General features: G+C 60.1%; 4 protein-coding genes across 10 annotated transcripts in view; 1 reads left to right on the top strand and 3 right to left on the bottom strand.

The window, feature by feature from the left end:
* TCEA2 (transcription elongation factor A2) overlaps positions 1-4,801 on the bottom strand; it is a 29,849-nt gene extending 25,048 nt beyond the window's left edge. The window contains exon 1 of the mRNA XM_063634121.1: positions 4,783-4,801. The gene's annotated coding sequence lies outside the window, so the exon portion shown is untranslated. The remainder of the gene's footprint in view (positions 1-4,782) is intronic.
* Positions 1,202-5,571, top strand: LOC134735946 (uncharacterized). Its single transcript, XM_063634253.1, has 4 exons — positions 1,202-1,249; positions 2,070-2,182; positions 4,360-5,026; positions 5,140-5,571. The coding sequence occupies exons 1-4, from the start codon at positions 1,202-1,204 to the stop codon at positions 5,491-5,493; spliced, it is 1,182 nt and encodes a 393-aa protein (XP_063490323.1). The 3' UTR covers positions 5,494-5,571.
* Positions 5,572-8,415: 2,844 nt separating this feature from the next.
* On the bottom strand, positions 8,416-14,044 carry C24H20orf204 (chromosome 24 C20orf204 homolog). Of its 7 annotated transcripts, none has more exons than XM_063634140.1 (5): positions 11,783-14,044; positions 11,075-11,264; positions 9,239-9,514; positions 8,993-9,145; positions 8,416-8,809 (listed from the first exon to the last, which is right to left on the bottom strand). In XM_063634140.1, exons 2-5 carry the CDS (start codon positions 11,075-11,077, stop codon positions 8,672-8,674), a joined length of 570 nt encoding a protein of 189 aa, XP_063490210.1. In that variant the 5' UTR covers positions 11,078-11,264; positions 11,783-14,044; the 3' UTR covers positions 8,416-8,671. The 7 variants fall into 7 exon arrangements, with proteins under 7 accessions (XP_063490210.1, XP_063490211.1, XP_055122475.1 ...); XM_063634141.1 differs by having other exon boundaries at positions 11,075-11,215; positions 11,355-14,044; XM_055266500.2 differs by having other exon boundaries at positions 11,355-14,044.
* An 87-nt stretch (positions 14,045-14,131) lies between these two features.
* The window catches only part of PRPF6 (pre-mRNA processing factor 6), a 50,511-nt gene continuing 46,788 nt past the window's right edge, over positions 14,132-17,854 (bottom strand). The window contains exons 19-21 of the mRNA XM_055266488.2: positions 17,579-17,693; positions 15,187-15,313; positions 14,132-14,391 (exon numbers count right to left, since the gene is read on the bottom strand). Of these exons, the coding sequence (XP_055122463.1) occupies positions 14,239-14,391; positions 15,187-15,313; positions 17,579-17,693 (395 nt within the window). The 3' untranslated portion in view covers positions 14,132-14,238. The remainder of the gene's footprint in view (positions 14,392-15,186; positions 15,314-17,578; positions 17,694-17,854) is intronic.

The following is a 17,854-nucleotide window of genomic DNA, read 5'->3' on the forward strand; positions in this document are numbered from 1 at the left end:
ACCCGCAGCACTCCCCCCACCTAGGTGACCTGTCCAGCTCTGCCCAGAGACGGGGCCCATGGCCAAGGCAGGAGAGCCCAGGCCTCACATCCCAAGACCCCCAACTCTGGAGCCGTATCTCACTAGCCCCCAGGAGGACTGGACGCCCTCTTTCTTTTTCTTTCTTTCTTTTTTTTTGAGACAGAGTCTCGCTCCGTCACCCAGGCTGGAGTGCAGTGGAGCAATCTCGGCTCACTGCAAGCTCCGCCTCCTGGGTTCACGCCATTATCCTGCTCAGCCTCCTGAGTAGCTGGGACTACAGGCGCCCGCCACCACACGTGGCTAATTTGTATTTTTAGTAGAGACGGGGTTTCACCATGTTGGCCAGGATGGTCTCGATCTCCTGACCTCGTGATCCGCCCGCCTCGGCCTCCCAAAGTGCTGGGATTACAGGCGTGAGCCACCGTGCCCGGCCTGGACACCGTCTTTCCGTGCTGACCTCTTGGTCCTCTCGACCTCGAACCCACGTGTTCAGGGAAGGTTGGAGTAATCACCCCCACAAGTGAACACCCAGACACAGACACACTCCTAGGGCCTGGCAGGTATAAGCCAAGAGGAGGGGCATGTACCTCCCTCCTGGGGGAAGGGCATATCCTGCCCCAGCACCCCCTCTGCATAGGTGGGGAGTTGGTGGGGAGAGCTGAACCTTGACCGCCCTGGTGTGGAAGCTCACTCACGGCTCAGCCTCCCAGGTATGGGGGAGCACACGCCTCTGACAGTGTGTCTGTGTGGTTCTGCATGTGTGGGAATGAGACTCCCAGTGTGGCCCTTCATGCAGGTGACAGCGTGTGTGTGGCACGTGGATGTGCAGCATGCCTGGGCGGGATGGACATGTGCCTGCTGCCTGAGTATGTGTGTGTGGAGGGGGTGGGATGGGGCTATTTTACAGGTACCCTCCCCCTCGAGCAGGGCATGTCACCTCTATGTTAATCAGCATGAGTACCACCCCTCAGATGGGCCCCCAGTAGGGGCTGCACCTGGGGCCCCTTCCCCACCCCATTGGCAGCAGAGCACACAGAACTCAAAGATAAAGGGACAGAGAGAGACACGCAGAGGGGACAGAAACAGACACGCTGAAGAGGGCAGGAGACAGGCTCGGAGGCAGAGAGAGATGCACCAGGCAGGCACAGACACAGCCCACAGGACACCCAGGTCATCGCCCATGTCTTCCAAGCACTGTCTGCCAGCACACAGCAGGAAGGCAGAGACGGTGAGGGACACAAGCCACATCTGTCTTTTGGTGGGGGGGGAGGGGGGTCTCTGAGGCACCAATGTGGACTCTTCCTGGGATCATACCATGAGATAAATGCTCACACCGGGCCGGGCGCGGTGGCTCACGTTTGTAATCCCAGCACTTTGGGAAGCCGAGGTGGGCAGATCATGAGGTCAGGAGATCGATACCACAGTGAAACCCCGTCTTTACTAAAAATACAAAAAATTAGCCGGACGTGGTGGCGGGCGCCTGTAGTCCCAGCTACTCGGAGAGGCTGAGGCAGGAGAATGGCTTGAACCCGGGAGGCGGAGCTTGCAGTGAGCCGAGATTGCGCCACTGCACTCCAGCCTGGGCGACAAAGTGAGACTCTGTCTCAAAAAAAAAAAAAAGAGATAAATGCTCACACCGGTGAGAGTGCTAGTCACACCCAGCTCTCATGGCCACCAACTCCTGCTCTGCCCACCCCCTGGAGCCCTGGGGTCAGCAGACCCAAGATGCACCCCCTTCCATGGGGATCTCAGCCAGAGGGTGACCCAGCAGCCAGAGTCTGCAAGTGGCTGACCCAGGCATGAGACCACCCACCCCTCCCCCAACCCCCAATCAGGGCAGGAGAGAGACAACAGACCCAGCCTGTCCTGCTGCCTAAATTCATGTGAACAGCCCCTGCCCCCGGCCTCCAGTACCTCCCTGTTTGGGCTGGGCATCTCCCTGGCCACTCCCACAGACAGAAACAGCCTGGTGGAGGCCACAGTGGCAGTCTCACGGCCAGCACGCATCCCCTATTCTGGACTCCTCAACCCCAGTGCACCCCCTCTAGGCCAACGGGGTGGAGAGCTTGGAAGATACCTTGGGTGGCAACACAGCCCCATGGTCTGTGCGAGGAGGGGACAGAGTGGGTACCTGTGAGAAGTCCCTCCCCCAAGTGCCAGGGTAGGGGGATAGTGAGGGGCCCGAGCTGAAGCAAGTCCCAGCCCAGAGGCTGCACATGCCCAGGAGGATCAGAAGGGGACATGAAAGAGGCTTCCACTGAGGGCACCTGGTTCCAATAGGGCTCCTTGGCAGCGGTGGGTGGGGTCTCCTTACAGGGCCTCTCCCAGGGCCTGGCCCAGGGATCTCCCCTCTACCTATCGAAGGCTGAACAGCCCTCCTAGGCGGGACCACCGCCCCAGGGCCTGGGTGCTCCAGCCCTGGCACCAGCTGCACACCCCTCCCGCTCCTGGCCCTGTCTGCCTTCTTCCCTGAGGCTCCAAGGGAGTCTCCACCCTCCTCCGGCTGAGTCAGGCCTTAGCTCCTGGCGAGAAGTTCCAGCAGCCCTGCCTGGCACTGGCCACAGCTCCCCTCCCATCTCCCATGCCCAGGACCCAGCTTGTCCCTAGAGTGAGCTGAGTGAGGTGTTGAACTCTCCCCAGCAGGCAGCCCAGGGGCAGAGTCAGAGAAAATGGGGGCTGAGAGCGGCTATGGTGCACTCCTCTCCCAGCAGATACAGTCAACACTTTGTATACCCTTGGGAACTCCACACAGACACACACACACACCCAGCCACACACCAGACGAAGAGCACACTTGACCCCAGCAAGGTCCTGCTGGGGCAGGCAAGGAGGGCACATGTGAAGACCTGAGCCCCCCACCACTCAGCCCCCACCACTCAGCAGGAAAAGCACCCCAGAAAACCCAACCGCTCCACTTACGTTCTACAAAATCTACGCAAAATTTAAGTATACAATGGAGTGGTTTTGTTGTAGTCATGAGGCTGGAAACCATCTCCACTGTCTTATTTTAGAGCATTCTGTCTATTGCAATCAAATGCTCCACCTCGGAGCTATGCTCCTTGTTGGTTTGCTGTACAGACTCCTATGTTTCCCAGGCTAGTCTTGAACACCTGGCCTCCCAAAGTGCTGCAGTTATAGACATGAGCTACCACACCTGGCCTTTATTTATTTATTTATTTATTTATTTTTTAGAGACGGGGTCTTGCTATGTTGCCCAGGCTGCTGGAGTGCAGGGGCTATTCATAGAAATGATCTTAGCGCCTGCAGCCTCGAAAAGTGATCCTCCCTGCCTTGCTGGAACTGCAGGCGTGCGCCCCCACACCCACCTTTAATTTTAGAGCTTTTCATTACCCTCAAGAGAAACCCATTACTCCGTATTCTTTCCTGCCCCCTGCCCCTGATAAACACCAAACTGCTTTTGGTCTCTGTGGATTTGTCTGGCCTGGACATTTCGTGTAAGTGGGATAATATACTATACGTGGCCTTTCGTGTCTGGCTTGGCTGGCTTGGTTCACCCTGCACACTTTCGAGGTTCACCCATGCTGTGGCCTGTCAGCGTTCCATTCCTTTAGTGGCTGAGTAACATCCCCTTCTTGTATGAATATACCACATTTTATTTATTCAGCAACTGATGGACACTGATGGTTTTTACTTTTCGGCTATCATGAAAAGTGATAATGTTATTGATAATGATAATGAATACTGAATAATGTTGCTATGAACATTTGTGTACAATGTTTTGTGTAAATGTGTTTTTATTAAAATTACAAAAATGTGTATCTCTAATAACAAAGTCTGAACAATATGTTAAGTACCTGGAACCCATGCTAGAACAGATGCCTGGAAAGAAGGGTCCAGAACTGCAGACCTCCAATCCCAAACAGGCCCCCTCAAAACTAAGGCCCTACAGGGACTGGCTCAACCCTCCATGCAGCCCATCCACCACTTCTGCCCCAGGCCAGGTAGGGAGCCCGAGGAGCCAGCTCCAGGCGAGCAGAAGGAGCAGGGTCTCACCTAGGTTCTTTTTTTTTTTTTTTTTGAGACGGAGTCTCGCCCTGTCGCCCAAGCTGGAGTGCAGTGGTGTGATCTTGGCTCACTGCAACCTCCGCCTCCCGGGTTCAAGCGATTCTCCTGCCTCAGCCTCCCTAGGAGCTAGGACTACAGACGCACACCGCCACGCCCGGCTAATTTTTGTATTATTAAGTAGAGACGAGGTTTCACCATGTTGGCCAGGCTGGTCTCGAACTCCCAACCTCACGATCTGCCTGCCTTGGCCTCCCAAAGTGCTGGGATTACAGGCGTGAGCCACCGCCCCCGGCCAGGTTCATTCTTACTGAGACTCCTCTGGCCTGCTCCGCTCCCCGCAACTCCTGCTCCCCGGGACCCCACCCCATCCTCCCCGACCCTGCTCCCTCTCCCACGACCCCTGTCCCATCCCCCTGACCCCCGCCCCGTCTACTATGACCCCGCCGCGTCCCCCACGACCCCTGTCCCGTCCCCCACGACCCCACCCCGTCCCCCACGACCCCGCCGCGTCCCCCACGACCCCTGTCCCGTCCCCCACGACCCCACCCCGTCTCCCACGACCCCTGTCCCGTCCCCCACGACCCCGCCCGCCAGCGCGAGAAAACAGGAAGTGGCGGCGCTGGAAGTGCAGGAAGCGGCGGCGGGCGCGGCACTTATCTCGGGCCGCAGCCCGGACCTCTGGCCTCAAGCCGGGCAGGGGGCGCCAGGGGCGGCCCAGGGACAGGGACTGCTCACCTGGTGGGGAGCCCCGGCCGCCTCTTCCCCCGACCGCAGCTGTCAAAATCGGGCCAGGCCAGGCGGGGAGGCTGCGAGGAAGCCCGTGTCGGGACCTCCCGACGGGAGCGAGGCCGGAAGGCGACCCGGGAACCCGCGTCCAGCCCCAGGGCTGCCCACCGCCCCAGCGCACGCGGCTCTGCCCTGCCCCCAGAGGCCTGACCTCCTCATTTCCCCCAAAACAAGGACTCACTTCCCCCAGCAGGTGCGACCTCCCGCTGGCTCTTCCGGATTTTAATGGGGAGGGGGAAGAGTGGGGAGGGAGCGATGGTTGTTTCTGTGTTTACCAAGCTGCGTTTTTTCCTGGGGAGGGGGCAGGATGGGGGCTGTCGCTGGGCCTCCCCTAGGGTCCTGAAGGCACTGGCAGAGACAATGGGCCCCAGCACCTGGCATCCCCCCACCAGTGAGTATGTGTTTCCTGGAGTTGGGGGGACTTGTTTCCGAGTCAGCCACAGCTGGAGCAGGGGGGCCTCCCTGCACACCTGCAGGGCTCAGAGCTCACACAAGGCCAGGCACCTCCCAGGTCGGGGTGCAGCTGTTTCCTCCGAGGACCACTCACACTGCCCCCCAGCCATCTCCAGCCACGGTGTGGTGGTCTGTCCTGTCTGCTCACAGGGCCTGGGTATGGCAGGTACTCAGACAACATCCATCTTTCCCACCACCTCCCTCTAGTCAGCTTCAGCAAAATTCCCAGGCTGGGGTGGGGGCCGGTGGCGGTGGTGGGGGAAGGTGCTTTGGGAGACCATGAGAGGCTGCACCACCCCCACCGCTGAAGAGGTGGAGGTGGGGTAGGGAGAGAGGGGAGCTTGGGGGCAGGGGTGGAGAACACACAAGAGGCAAAGTCAGGATTAACTTTTGGTTTTGCAAATCCAGAGACTAGTTAGCCAATTGCCTGAGTTCCAGATGTTCTTTCAAAGCCTCCCAGTCTGGGGAGGCCTCGGGACCCAGGCCCCCTTCAAAGCCTGCCTGGCCCCCTCCTCCCAGTGCGGCACATGGAGGGGCCTGGCTCCTGGGCTGTGGGAAGTTGCACAACCCCAGCCAGTGCCCTGCAGGCCCCATCTGTTACCCTGGCACAGCCCCCACCTCCCTGGAGCAGCCAAGCCCTGAGAAGGCATGAGGGTGGGACGGGACAATACTGTATGCAGCCCCAACCCAGAAACAGTATTTTACAAAGAACCGGGCTCAGGCCACCTGCCCTGGGCCTCTGCCAGGAAGGCACCACCAGTCGGTCTATGGACATACAGGGCCAGTCCATGGGATCTGCCCTCAGTGGGTCCGTGGCCAATGGCTCTGTCCCTATCAGCCTTGGGGCCAGTGAGTCTCTTTCCATCTCTGGGTTGGTTCTGGTCAGTTCCGGCTAACCAACATTTGTTGAGCAGCTCGTGTGTTAGCCTGGGCCAGGTGCTGGTGTATCATGCTGACAGAGACATGCCTCTATCCTCATGGAGCTACAGAGGAGCTACGGTCCCAGTGCTGAGCCCAAAGAGGACCTCAGCCTCTCAGGTCTGAGCAGGCACCTGCGGCTTCTCTCCTAGTCTCTGTGGCTCTCGGTAGCTCTGGGCCTCTTCGTGTAGCTCCACACGTGCCCCTAGACCTAGTCTGGTTGGGCTGTCTCCACCCTGGACAAGTGAACTTTCTCCCAGAGGCCCAAAGCCCACCCTGCTCCCATTCTGCATGAGGGAGAGGAGCCATGGGCCAGGACGCAGGACTTCTCACCCATCCATGTGGTCGTGGTCCAGGACGAGGCATGGACATGTGTCCCCAAAATCCTGAGGCCTCTGTTCCTCCTCCTGCCCCCAAGAGGCTGTGGTTTGTTGGAACCTTTCTCAGTCAGGGTAGAGGGAGCTGTTTCTGTTGCCCACCCACATCCCCAGCCTCTGATTGCTCTGAAGAGCAGAATGGGAGCACTGTGGGTGGGCAGGAGCCAAGGGGCAGCCCAGGAGGTCATGCATGGACAGGAGAGGAGTGCCCTCCCCATGGCCCAAGGGTTGGGGCAGGTCCAAGTGCAAGAAGTCAGCTGCCCCTGGGGCAATGTGACAGTGGGAGCCTTCATGGAGGGCCTGTCCCCACCCTGTCCCTGAGCCCAGCGCAGAACCCTGGACTCTTTCTCCAGGCCCCAGCTCAGCTGCCTCCTAGCCATGCTCTGCTGTCCATACCTTATGCTCCACACCCCAGCACGCCCAGCTGAGCCCAGCCACATCCACAGTTCCCCAGCTCCCTCAGGGCCCTCAAACAGACCCACTCCCCCTTTAGTGCTTCCCATGTTCAGGCTCCCCACAGACCCACCCAGGTACTCCAGCCAGGACCCTGAGCAGCCTTGACCTCTCTCCACCCCTTCACCCTCACCAGCCCTCCACACAAGCCACGGGGATCTTTCTAGATTCCAACTGTAACATCCCTCTTTCACCAAAGACCTTCCGCTGCCTCGGGGTAAGTCCGAGCGCCTCCCTCGAGTGCTTTGGCTCCAGCTGGGGCTCCTGCTCCCTGCATCTCCCCCTCATCTCTCCCACACTTGCCCCCACTGGCCCCCACGGAGCAGGCAATGCAGAACTAGGGCTGGGAACGTTTGCTAGGTGTTTGTGCTCAGAGCATGGCCAGGGACTCTGTCAGAAGTGCTAACTCTGCAGGGGAGTCCAAGGCTCTGAAGTCCAGGAAGCTTGGCCCCCAGCCTCCAGGCAGGGGACGTGTGGCAGATCCCATGCCCTGGGCCTAGGTCTGAGGCCAGCTCTTACACTGCTGGCTGTGATTTGGGGCAAGTCTCACAGTCTCCTCGTGCTTCAGTTTCCCCATCTATAAAACAGAGACAGTAGCTCCCGTTGCACAGACTAAATACATGAACACAGAGTGTGGGGCTGGGCCAGGGTCAGCTGGGGAGGTTACTTCTTTCTTCTGCTGCTGCCCCTGATCCCACAGAATGCCAGAGGCACAGCCTGCTCGCTGCCTTTCTGGGAAGGGGAGGGTAACAGGTGTCAGGTACTTTACCTCCCCTGCTCCTCCTTGGGCCGAGATTAGGGACGGGGGTGACAGACTCCCAGACCTGCGCATCAGGTGGGGGAACCAGGGGACAGTCCCCCAGCAAATGGAGGGTTCCAGGGGCCAGAAAGCAGGCCCCAGCCTGACCAGTGCCGCAGAGGGGGCTGGGCAGTCTCCGAGCCCGGGCCGTGGCCACCCCTCCGGAGGCAGCAGGAAATAGCCTGGCCAAGCTCACAGCCAGGGCCTGCAGCTCCCGCTTCCCTTCGGGCCCGTTTCCTTTATCCGGTTGTTTTGCTCCGAATTCACCAAGTCCAGCCTTCCCCTCCCCTCAATTTCCACCCCCGGCCCCGGTCCAAAGTGGAGCAGGACGGATACGTGACGTTTTAGGGGCCCCAGGAGTCCCCCGCTCTGCCCTCCGCCCAGCCGGGAGCCGCTGACGGAGCCGGAGCGCGCCCAGCGTCCCGCGCCTGCCCTCTGCTGCCCGAGGCTGGGAGCGGCGGCTCCGCCCCGTCCAGGTGCCACAGGAAGTGCCGGTCCCCGCATTCCCCCTCCACCGCCCCCCGCCACTGAAGCGCAGATCCCGGGGCGGTCCTAGGCCCACAGAGAGGCAGGCGAAGGGAGTGCCGAACCCGCAGCGCCAGCTCCGTTTATTGAGGCCTTCGGCACGTGGAGGGCGGGCCTCTTCCGAGTCCCAGCGGCGGCCAGGCGCGCTCCGTTCTCCAAGTCCTGGGCCCTCCGGGGAGCGCGGGCTGCGTCGGGCGAGGGGCCGAGGTCACCAACAAGTCGACAAAACGAGGCGCGTCTCCAGGCTCTGCCGCGGCCCCGCTGGTTCTCCTCCCGGCGCAGGGCGCTGGAGGCAGGGCCAGGACGGGCCGCGCTAGGAGCCCCTGGAGGCCGGGGCGCGCAGCGCGAAGAGCTTCTCCCAGCAGGTGGCGACGGCGTCCAGGGCGCGCAGCAGGAGCTGCCTTCGGCCGCCGCGACGCCGGGCAGGGCGCATCTTGGGCCGCCGGCTCCGCTGTCGGGGACAGGGCGGTCAGCGAATGCGCACGGCCCCCGCGCCCGGCCCGGCCCGGCCAGGCCCGGGAAGGGAGGCGCGGCCCAACCCGACCTCAGCCTAGGGCCGTGGAGCCCCGGGACGCGCGGCGGCCCTGCGGGGGTTAAGGGAGGTCTGGCCCCGGGTGCACTCAGGGACGCACACCTGGCGCAGCGTCCTGCAGTGGCGCCGCATCACCGCCTCGGTGCGCACAGCCACGGTCCAAGCAGCTCTCTCCAGGGCCCCGCGGCGGCCCCCGGCCACCGCCCCGCGCAGGGTCCGACCCAGGGACGAGATGGACAGGAGGATACTGTGCTCCTGGGGAGGGAAGGGAGGAAGGCGGGGTGGGGGTGGGGGGAAACTGAGAGAGGAGCAGGCCAGCGAGCTTGGGTAGGGGCGCCTCCTCCATACCTTCTGGGCGCCACAGGAGGCCCGAGGCCGTCCCCGCCGTCCCGAGCTCCCGGGTCTAGTCAGGTTTTTCTGTATGAAATGAAAGTGTCTGGAGCCTGGCCTGGTCTTTTCGGCCCCCGCCCCGCCCCACTTCACGGCGGCCTGCAGATCCTCGAAGATGATGGCGCGGTAGTGGCGGAGCACGTCGGGGACGCTGCAGGCCGGGGAATAGGCGCGGCTTGGCGCGGTCCCCAGCAGCGCCAGCAGGAGCGCCCAGAGTGCAGGCTTGGGGGGTACCTGGAGGAGACAGCAGGTTGGGGTTAGGCGTGGGGGGTGTTCCCAGCACAGGGGGCAGCCAGCCCACCTGCACTTTGTTTCCGTAGAAGCCCCACCCCCTGCCCCACCCCACGGGGTCTCTGAGCGAATGAAACGGACATGTCACCAATCAAGAAAGGCTGTAGGCACGGGCCTGGCGGGATAAATCAGGAGAGACAACAGATAGGTCTGCAAACCAGACAGCTCTATGCTCCCTGCAAAGATGTGAAAGGGGCGAGTGATGTGGGCTGGGGGGCGATGTCACTGAGCCCTGAAGAACCCAGCACTGAAGAACCCAGCAGGAGACAGAGGGGGCAGGAGTGGGGCCAGCAAGGCGTGGAGCAGCCTCAGGACCGCACAGAGCAGGGCCCCCCTGGCCCTGCACAGCTCGAGTGGGGCTGGTCTGCAGGCTCTTGGGGGTACAGTAGGAAGTTGTCCCATTACAGCCTGTCTCACTCATGGCCATGCCCATTCAACTCCACACCTCCCACACTGGCACCCTCTGGGTTAGCGCACAGAGACGTGGGAACTGGGGACTCCTTGTACCCCCAACCCAACTGGGGCAGGGGCTCAGAGCTCCAAGCCACACCCTATTGGAAGGGGAAAGCTGGGGGGACTCCCAGAAGCTACAGAGGAGGAAGGAGCCACCACATCCAGCCCCAACAGTTGCAAAAGGCCCCTCTGCCTGTACCAGCCGCCCCACGCCATCCCTCCAGGCAGCCTGTGCCACAGGCCTCCCAAAGTGGAGGGCCTGCTCCCGCAGCGATAAAGCCCAAACGTCAAGGAGACAGCCGACGGCCCCCAGGTTCCCAGCCGCCCAAAAGGGGCCAGCCCCAAACCTTCCCCTGGGCCCCCAGGATGGAGTCAGACAGCAGATCTAGGGCTGGAAATTAATCATGCGAACCCGACCAAGATAACAGGACTCGACTCGGCTTCCCAGCCCTGGCAGGGGAGGCTGACCAAGCAGCACCCCAACCCTCGCATAGAGCTGGGGGCCTGGCGGGGGGTGGCAGCTCCTGCTCGGAGCACAAAGCAGCAATGGCTGAAGAGCAGATGGCTTGCTGTGGCCCCTTCCTGAAACCTGACCCCCCAACCACACATGCCACAGCCAACTTGGTGGCTCAGAATTGCCACGTCATCCCCTCTGCCTGCTCTAGGTCAGAGGTCATAGCGAGAACCAGAGCCTGACCCCTGAGCAGGCCAGCTGGAGCTGCAAGGATGTCCAGCACCTGCTGTGTCCCACCCAGGTGGGGCCGACTGGCTGCCCTGGGAGTCCCACCTGGCCTGTTAGTACCACTTCCGGGCTCAAGCCTCGGCCCAGCTTAGAACAGGGTGGCCCGGCACCCAGCAGCCCCCTTCCTCCAACTACCAGAAGCCAGGGCACATGCACCCACTGCCACCCACAGTGACACAGTGACCAGAGCCGACCAGAGATTTCCTGGTGGGGCTCAGGGCAACAAGCAGTGTCTCCTGAGCTGTGTGTACCCCCAGCCCCTCCACCCAAGTAAGCCCCCTCCCTAGAGGAGGCCCACAGCTGCTCACCATGGGCCTTTCAGGGTCTTGCCCTCCCTCACTCCCGCCGGCAGGCCACACACATGATCCTGGGGTCCTCGGATGGGGTGTGCACTGCCGCACCAGGTCCAACGCCAGCCAACCGCTTCCCTGGACAGGCTGCCTGGACGACTGCAGAGGGGCAGGCCAGGCGGAGGCTTTTGAAGTTGGCTCCTCCAAGCTGAGGGAGGGAGCAGGAGAGGGAAGGAGAGGCCACACAATCCCAGCCCTGCCCCCCTCCCTCTCCCCACTCCCTATCACTTCAATTAACCTGGCCCTGGAGCTGAGCAGCCACCTCTCCCAGGGGATCCAGGGCTACTGTGGGTCTTGGATTAACTTGCCAGTCCCAGAGATACTGCTCTGTCAAGGAGGGGTGAGGCGCTGCGTGGGCTGGGGCAGTACAGGGCCCAGCTGGTGGGGGAGGGGAGCCAGGTGAGACTGGGGCCGACCGTGGTCAGCAAGTGCTGCCTCTCTCAGGGATCTGGCTGATGGGCAGAACTGGCGGGAGGCCCTCATCCCCTCCCCAGCTGCCGGACCTGTAGCCTGACATCCAGGGGGCCCTATGCCCCAGCAGGTCCCAAGACATGGGGCTTCCTGGGCCCCCGCCGCTGGCCCGGCCTCACTCCTCCTGGGCTGAGGGGTCTCTGGCTGGGGAGGTCAAGTCTGAGGCTGTTACTCTGCTGCCTGCGGTAAAGATACCTGGGAGCAGGCAGGGTGGGCTCCCCCGATCCTTGGCTGCTGTCGCTTCTGCTGTGGTCTGGGGCAGGCACTCTGGTTAGCAGCCTGACAGGCAGTGGTGAAGAGACACCTCAGAATAAGAGCAACCTCTGAGGCACAACTCATCTTTGCAGGCTGAAAAAATTTCAGTTGAAGACAAGGTAGTTTCCCAGGGGGAAAAGTCAGTGACTCACACAATAGTCAAGAACAGACAACATAGGTGACAGGAGTCCCCTAGGATTCTAACACTGCATCTTTACGTTTTTGCCTTTTCTGTGTTTGGATGTGATTAAATGCTGTGACAGGCTGTGCAGGTCTGCAGCCCAGGAGCCCCAGGCTCTGGCACCAGGGCACACAGCCTGCGGGTGCAGGAGGCCGTGCCTGCCAGCCTTGTGTAAATGCACTCTTTAATATTTGCAAGACAACATCGCCTAACGAGGTGTTTCTCAGAACGTATCCCTACCGTCAAGTGGCGCACAACTGTGGTTTGGCCAACTCAAAGCATCTGAGAAAACCCCACACAGGCAAGAAAGAGGAGACACTCACACATGGACAATGTAAGGGCTCTGGAACTTTCCAAGGGCCCTGCAGGAAGTCTCCCCTGAACATGGCCTGACACATTCTTTTCTGTGTGACCCCTCAATGCCCACCAAGCACTGGCCATGTTCAGCTCTGAAGTCAGAGAAGTGCTTCCTTCCTAGGCCTCAGTTTCCACATCTGTACAGGGCTGGGCTGACTTTACAAACTCCAAAAAGCTGCAGGACTCTCTTCATCTTCAGAATAAATTTTGAAGGCTCCCTCATGCTTCCATCTCTCCACGAGAGATCAAAGGAAACTCCTCCATAAGTTTTAGTGAAAACACTGATGAGGCTCCTGCAGCTGCTCCTCAGGACGGGGCAAGAGGAAGGACTTCCAGATTCCAACAATTTGAGCTGGACCCCAGGTTGCCTGCCGAGCAGAGACCAACCAGCAGTTCCTGACCCCACACGGGGGTGGCAGGTCCCTTGCCCGGGATTGACCATGTCCTCAAGGTCCCCAGAACCACAGGAAAGGGGGACCCACACCCACATTCTGGTCTACTAGGACCACCCCACGTGCAGGCAGGGATCTCCCACCCCAGCCATTCTCACTCATCAGGAGCAGGGCAGGCAGACCACAAGGCCTAGCACAGGCCCCATGTGCAGGTGGGCAGAGCTGTGGGTCAGTGACTGACCACCACCACAGGCCCTGCCATTGGTACCACAAGACAGGCTGGGACCCTCCAGGGCTCCCCTCTCACAAGGAACATCCAGGGACAGCTGCTCTCCAGCAGCCTTCTCGGCCCACGTGACAGCACCCTCGTCCTCCTCCGCAGGCCTGAGTGACTGTCCACCCACACCCTCTGCGCCAGCCGTGACCTCCAGCCAGATGTCTCTAGCTCCGGCCTACACAAGAGCCAGCTGGCTCCCAACTGAATGCACACACATGATCCCAGGCCTGAGGATGTCCTTTATCCTTACACAGCTAAGGCTGAAGAGAATCCAAGTCTCTCAGGTGATCAACGTTCAACCTAGAGATGAGAACCATTACAAGGGCTTTAGGGTTAAACTGCGAATGATAAATTAGCAAAAATAAACTCACGGCCGGGTGCGGTGGCTCACGCCTGCAATCCCAGCACTTTGGGAAGCTGAGGCAGATGGATCTCCTGAGGTCAGGAGTTTGGCAGTGGGCGCCTGTAGTCCCAGCTACTCGGGAGGCTGAGACAGGAGAATTGCTTGAACCCAGGAGGCAGAGGTTGCAGTGAGCCGAGATCACGCCACTGCACTCCAGCCTGGGCGACAGAGCAAGACTCTGTCTCAAAAATAAATAAATAAAACTCACCTCCAAAACGAAGAACACCTCTTACTGGTGACACTGTCACTCAGCACGTGCCTGAGGGGCCCAGGAGGCTGTGTGGAGAGGCCTTGAGCAGAGCTGAGTTCTCCTGTTTGCACTCAGACCCCAGGGAGGCCCCAGCTGTCCCCTGACCAAGACCCTTGCAGGCAGCTGCCAGGCTCCTGCAAGCACCTGTGTCCCACATGCAGCTCGGTCCCCACTGTCTCCAGCTGTCCTCACACAGGGCTTTCGGCCAGAACATCTGCACCCCCACCATCTTCTCCACAGTCTTGGGGAACCCGGGCACCTCCACAGTGCCTCCTCTGTGAGACACCGGCTGTCTGCAAGAGGCTTCTGTCCAAGCAAGGGCAATCACAGCCACCCCAGGACAGCGTGGGACAGGCCAGGACAGGCCAGACTGGGGCAGCAGAAGCAGGAGCCAGGGAAGGGCCCCAGAGAAAACCAGCAGGCTGCCTGTTCTGACACGAGACATAAAAACTTTTAATGAAGGAGGACACAGCTCAGAGCCCTTCCACATGCGGCCCAGCCCTGCCCCACGGAGACCGGCCACAGCGACTGGTCAATCAGAAGGTGTTCTTGATGCGGCCGGCCACCAGCCTAAGGATGTCCCCGATCTTCTTCTGCCAGTTGGCAATGTCCTTGGACACGGCGCACCACAGCTCCCCATGCCGAGGCTCTGCACTCTCACAGCGCTTCCTCACCTCCTCCTGCTGCTCCTGGGGGGACCACAGGGCATGTCAGGCAGGGGTCCTCCATGCTACTCCCCGGACCTCGCCTGCTTCTCGCCTGCCCCCTGCAGACCTGGCTCTGGCAGCACCAACCCCAACTGGTGGGCGAGAGGGCACAGGCCCTGCACCAGAAGGCAAGGCTCTTTCAGGTGTGTTCCTCAAAGGAGCCCCACCTCCTGAGAAGCATGGACCCCACCAGCCTCAGCACACAGATGAGGAACTGAGCCAGGCTCCCCATGTCTGTGCCTCACACGAGTGCTCACATCTGCCTTCTCCAAACAAGGAGTTAGGGTTCACATGGGCTGGCAACACTTTCCAGGGAGGACCAGGACAGCCTGACTGCCTCCAGCACAGCTCTGACAATGCCTGGCTCTAGGGGGGCGGGTGGGAGCAGAGGGGCTGTGGTCCAGGCTCTCCTAGAAAGCCACATCCAGGCTCAGGCCCAAGAAAAAGGCCAACTCCATTCCCATTCCTAAAGTGAACCCAGGCCCCAGCCAGCAAATAACTCATTAAAATACGCCAGCAGATAGGCCACTCTAATGGACAGGGCGCCCCAATTCCAGGGTGTGGAGCTGTGAGGCTATAAGCAGAAAACGGATGTGGAGGAAGAGACTGCCTCGTGGGGAGGTGTCAAGGATTCCGTGCCCCACACACCCGGTCCATCCTCCCGACCCCAGGCATAGTCACGCTGGCCGTGGCCACCTCCTAGAGCCCCCAGGGCTGGCGGAACTCCGCGCCACAGTCCCAGAAGGCACTGAGCAGCGGTCTGTCGAGGGGCCTCACCTCAGTGCCATGCTGCAGCTCAAACTTGTAGAAGAAGGCCCAGGCATCCCCCAGGTCCGAGTCAATCTTCACAGTACGGTGGAACCACTCCCTGGCCTTGGTGATCTTCCGCTGACTCCAAAACAGCCTGTTCCGGAAGAAGGACGTGAACCCAGAGTGAGTGGCTGCAGGACGGTGTTCTGGGGCAGGGGAATGGCTTCAGGGCTATCAGCTTCATCCCTGACCCACAGCCCTGGTGCTCCCTTCAAGAAGTCCCGAGAAGCAGGGCCTGGGCTCATCCAGAAATTACTCCAGATCATTAACTTGAAGCTGCTCTTCTCGGGTCTAACCAAATTGTTTCTTTTTTTTTTTTTTTCTTTGAGACAGAGTCTTGCTCTGTCGCCCAGGCTGGAGTGCAGTGGTGTGATTTCGGCTCACTGCGAGCTCCACCTCCCGGGTTCACGCCATTCTCCTGCCTCAGCCTCCTGAGTAGCTGGGATTACAGGCATGCGCCACCACGCTTGGCTAATTTTTGTATTTTTAGTAGAGACGGGGTTTCACCATCCTGGCCAGGCTGGTCTCGAACTCCTGACCTTGTGATCCACCCACCTTGGCCTCCCAAAGTGCTGGGATTACAGGCATGCGCCACCACGCTTGGCTAATTTTTGTATTTTTAGTAGAGACGGGGTTTCACTGTGTTGGTCAGGGTGGTCTCAAACTCCTGACCTCGTGATCCACCTGCCTCAGCCTCCCAGTGCTGGTATTATAGGCATGAGCCACCGCACCTGTCCCAAATTGTTTCTTAAAAAGTTCACACGCAGGGAAAGATCTTCCAACTCCGTAAAATTAAGGTCAAATACAAGGAGATGAAACTAAACCTGACACGAAATTAAGTTGCAACTTTGATGAGGGAAAGTTATGCAGTTTCTGCTCCTCAATGAGACACCTGCTGGGATCATCTTGCTCCACCCGGCCTCCAGCAGCAACCCCAGTGAACACTGAGAAGGTGGGCTCCGGGCAGCACCAGGGCCTAGGCCTGCAGCCCACAGCCCTCAGGCCACAGGGGTCACACCACCGTGCCTGCCAGACACACGGACACCTGAAAACCAGGCCTGAAGAGGTCCACGCTGACTGTTAGGGGCCAGGTGAGGGTGTGCATGGCACCCCCACCCACTGCTGGAGAAAGGATGGCGGGCGCTGGCTGCTGAGCATGCTGGCAGGCCCGGGACTCTGCGTTGCTGCCACCCTCTCCTCAGGGTCACCTCCCCCTGGAGCCAGAGGCACCACAGTCAAGAGACAACACAAGGAATCCTCCACTCCAGGCAGCTGTTCGGGTTCGTCTCAGTTGCCAAACGGAATAATTTCACACTCTGATAACCTGATTGTTTTTTAAGCCTTGTGGTATTCTTAATTGCCTGGTGTTAGATAAACTGTGATTTAAAGAGCACAAACCCAGATAGCAGACACACAAAACACTGGCTTGGGAATAGCAAGGAGTGACTTATTTACTTTAGCAAAGCCTTTTATAAGGTTTTATGGCTGCACTATCAGAGTGCCATCCAGAAGTCACTCTGGGAGGTGGACGCACAGGGCAGGACCAAGGGAGCACCAGGCAGACACAAGCCTCTCTGTGGGGAGCCTCTCTCATCTGTCGGGGACCTGCGGGCAGGGGAGAGGAGGTGCCCTACAGGCAAGCCTGCAGGGGCGGCACCCAGACCTCTGGAGACCAAGCACCACTCCCAGCAGTGCTGGGGAGAAGGGATGGAGAGAACCAAGAGCCAGCACTAGGAAGGCTGTTGTCTCTGCATGACCCATGGCGGGGCAGGTGGAGGGGAAGCCAGCACACGAGAGCTCCTGGGGCCAGGCACGCCACCTCTGCCAGGTGAGCCCACGTCCTGAGCTGCAGCCTCAGGAACCCAGGGTTCCTCCAACAACTCCCTTCACCCCCACATGGTCACTTCCCAGCCTCCTGACCCACTCAGGCCCAGCTCCTTCTCAGACTGTCATCCTCTTTCTAGAAGGAAACAGGGACCCTGTGGGTCGGGGATGGCCCCGAACTCCCTGCTGTGCCCCACACCTGGCAGGCCTTTGCCCACATGTGCCTAGAGTCTGCATGCTCTGCTGCCTGCGAGGTTCCAGAGTCACGTCCCCGGTGAGTCTCTGACCCAGCAACCAGCGCACCAGTGTGAATCACATGCGTCCCCGGTGAGTCTCTGACCACAGCACCCTCAGGTTTGTCTCTGCCAGGAGAGGCGCCTGCCCCAGACCACAGCAGGAGCGATGGCAGCCAAGGATCACGGAGCCCACCCTGCTGCCGGGCATCTTTACAATGACCAGGGAGAGGCAGACAGACTCTGGAAAAAGAGCCCATTAGGACCCCGAGATTCAGCAATCCTGTGGGGGCCCCACTCACTTGGCCACGGCCAGGAGCACGTGGGGGTCATGCTCACACTTCTTCAGGGCATCCACGCTCTTGGTCCTCCTCTGGGGCCTCGCCTCGAGGAAGATGGCCTCAGACCACAGGATACCTACAATTTAGAAACAAAGAACAAAGATCTGCACTCCAGCCTCCAGTTCTGGAAAGGTGCCCAGCCTACAGATTGTAACCCGGGATGTCCTCAGACCACGACAGGGGCCTCCCACACACGGCTCGCAGAACTTGTGCAAGGAGAACCACAAAGGATGAGCG

This window comes from Symphalangus syndactylus, chromosome 24 (genome assembly GCF_028878055.3).
Source record: "Symphalangus syndactylus isolate Jambi chromosome 24, NHGRI_mSymSyn1-v2.1_pri, whole genome shotgun sequence".
NCBI classification, from domain to species: domain Eukaryota; kingdom Metazoa; phylum Chordata; class Mammalia; order Primates; family Hylobatidae; genus Symphalangus; species Symphalangus syndactylus.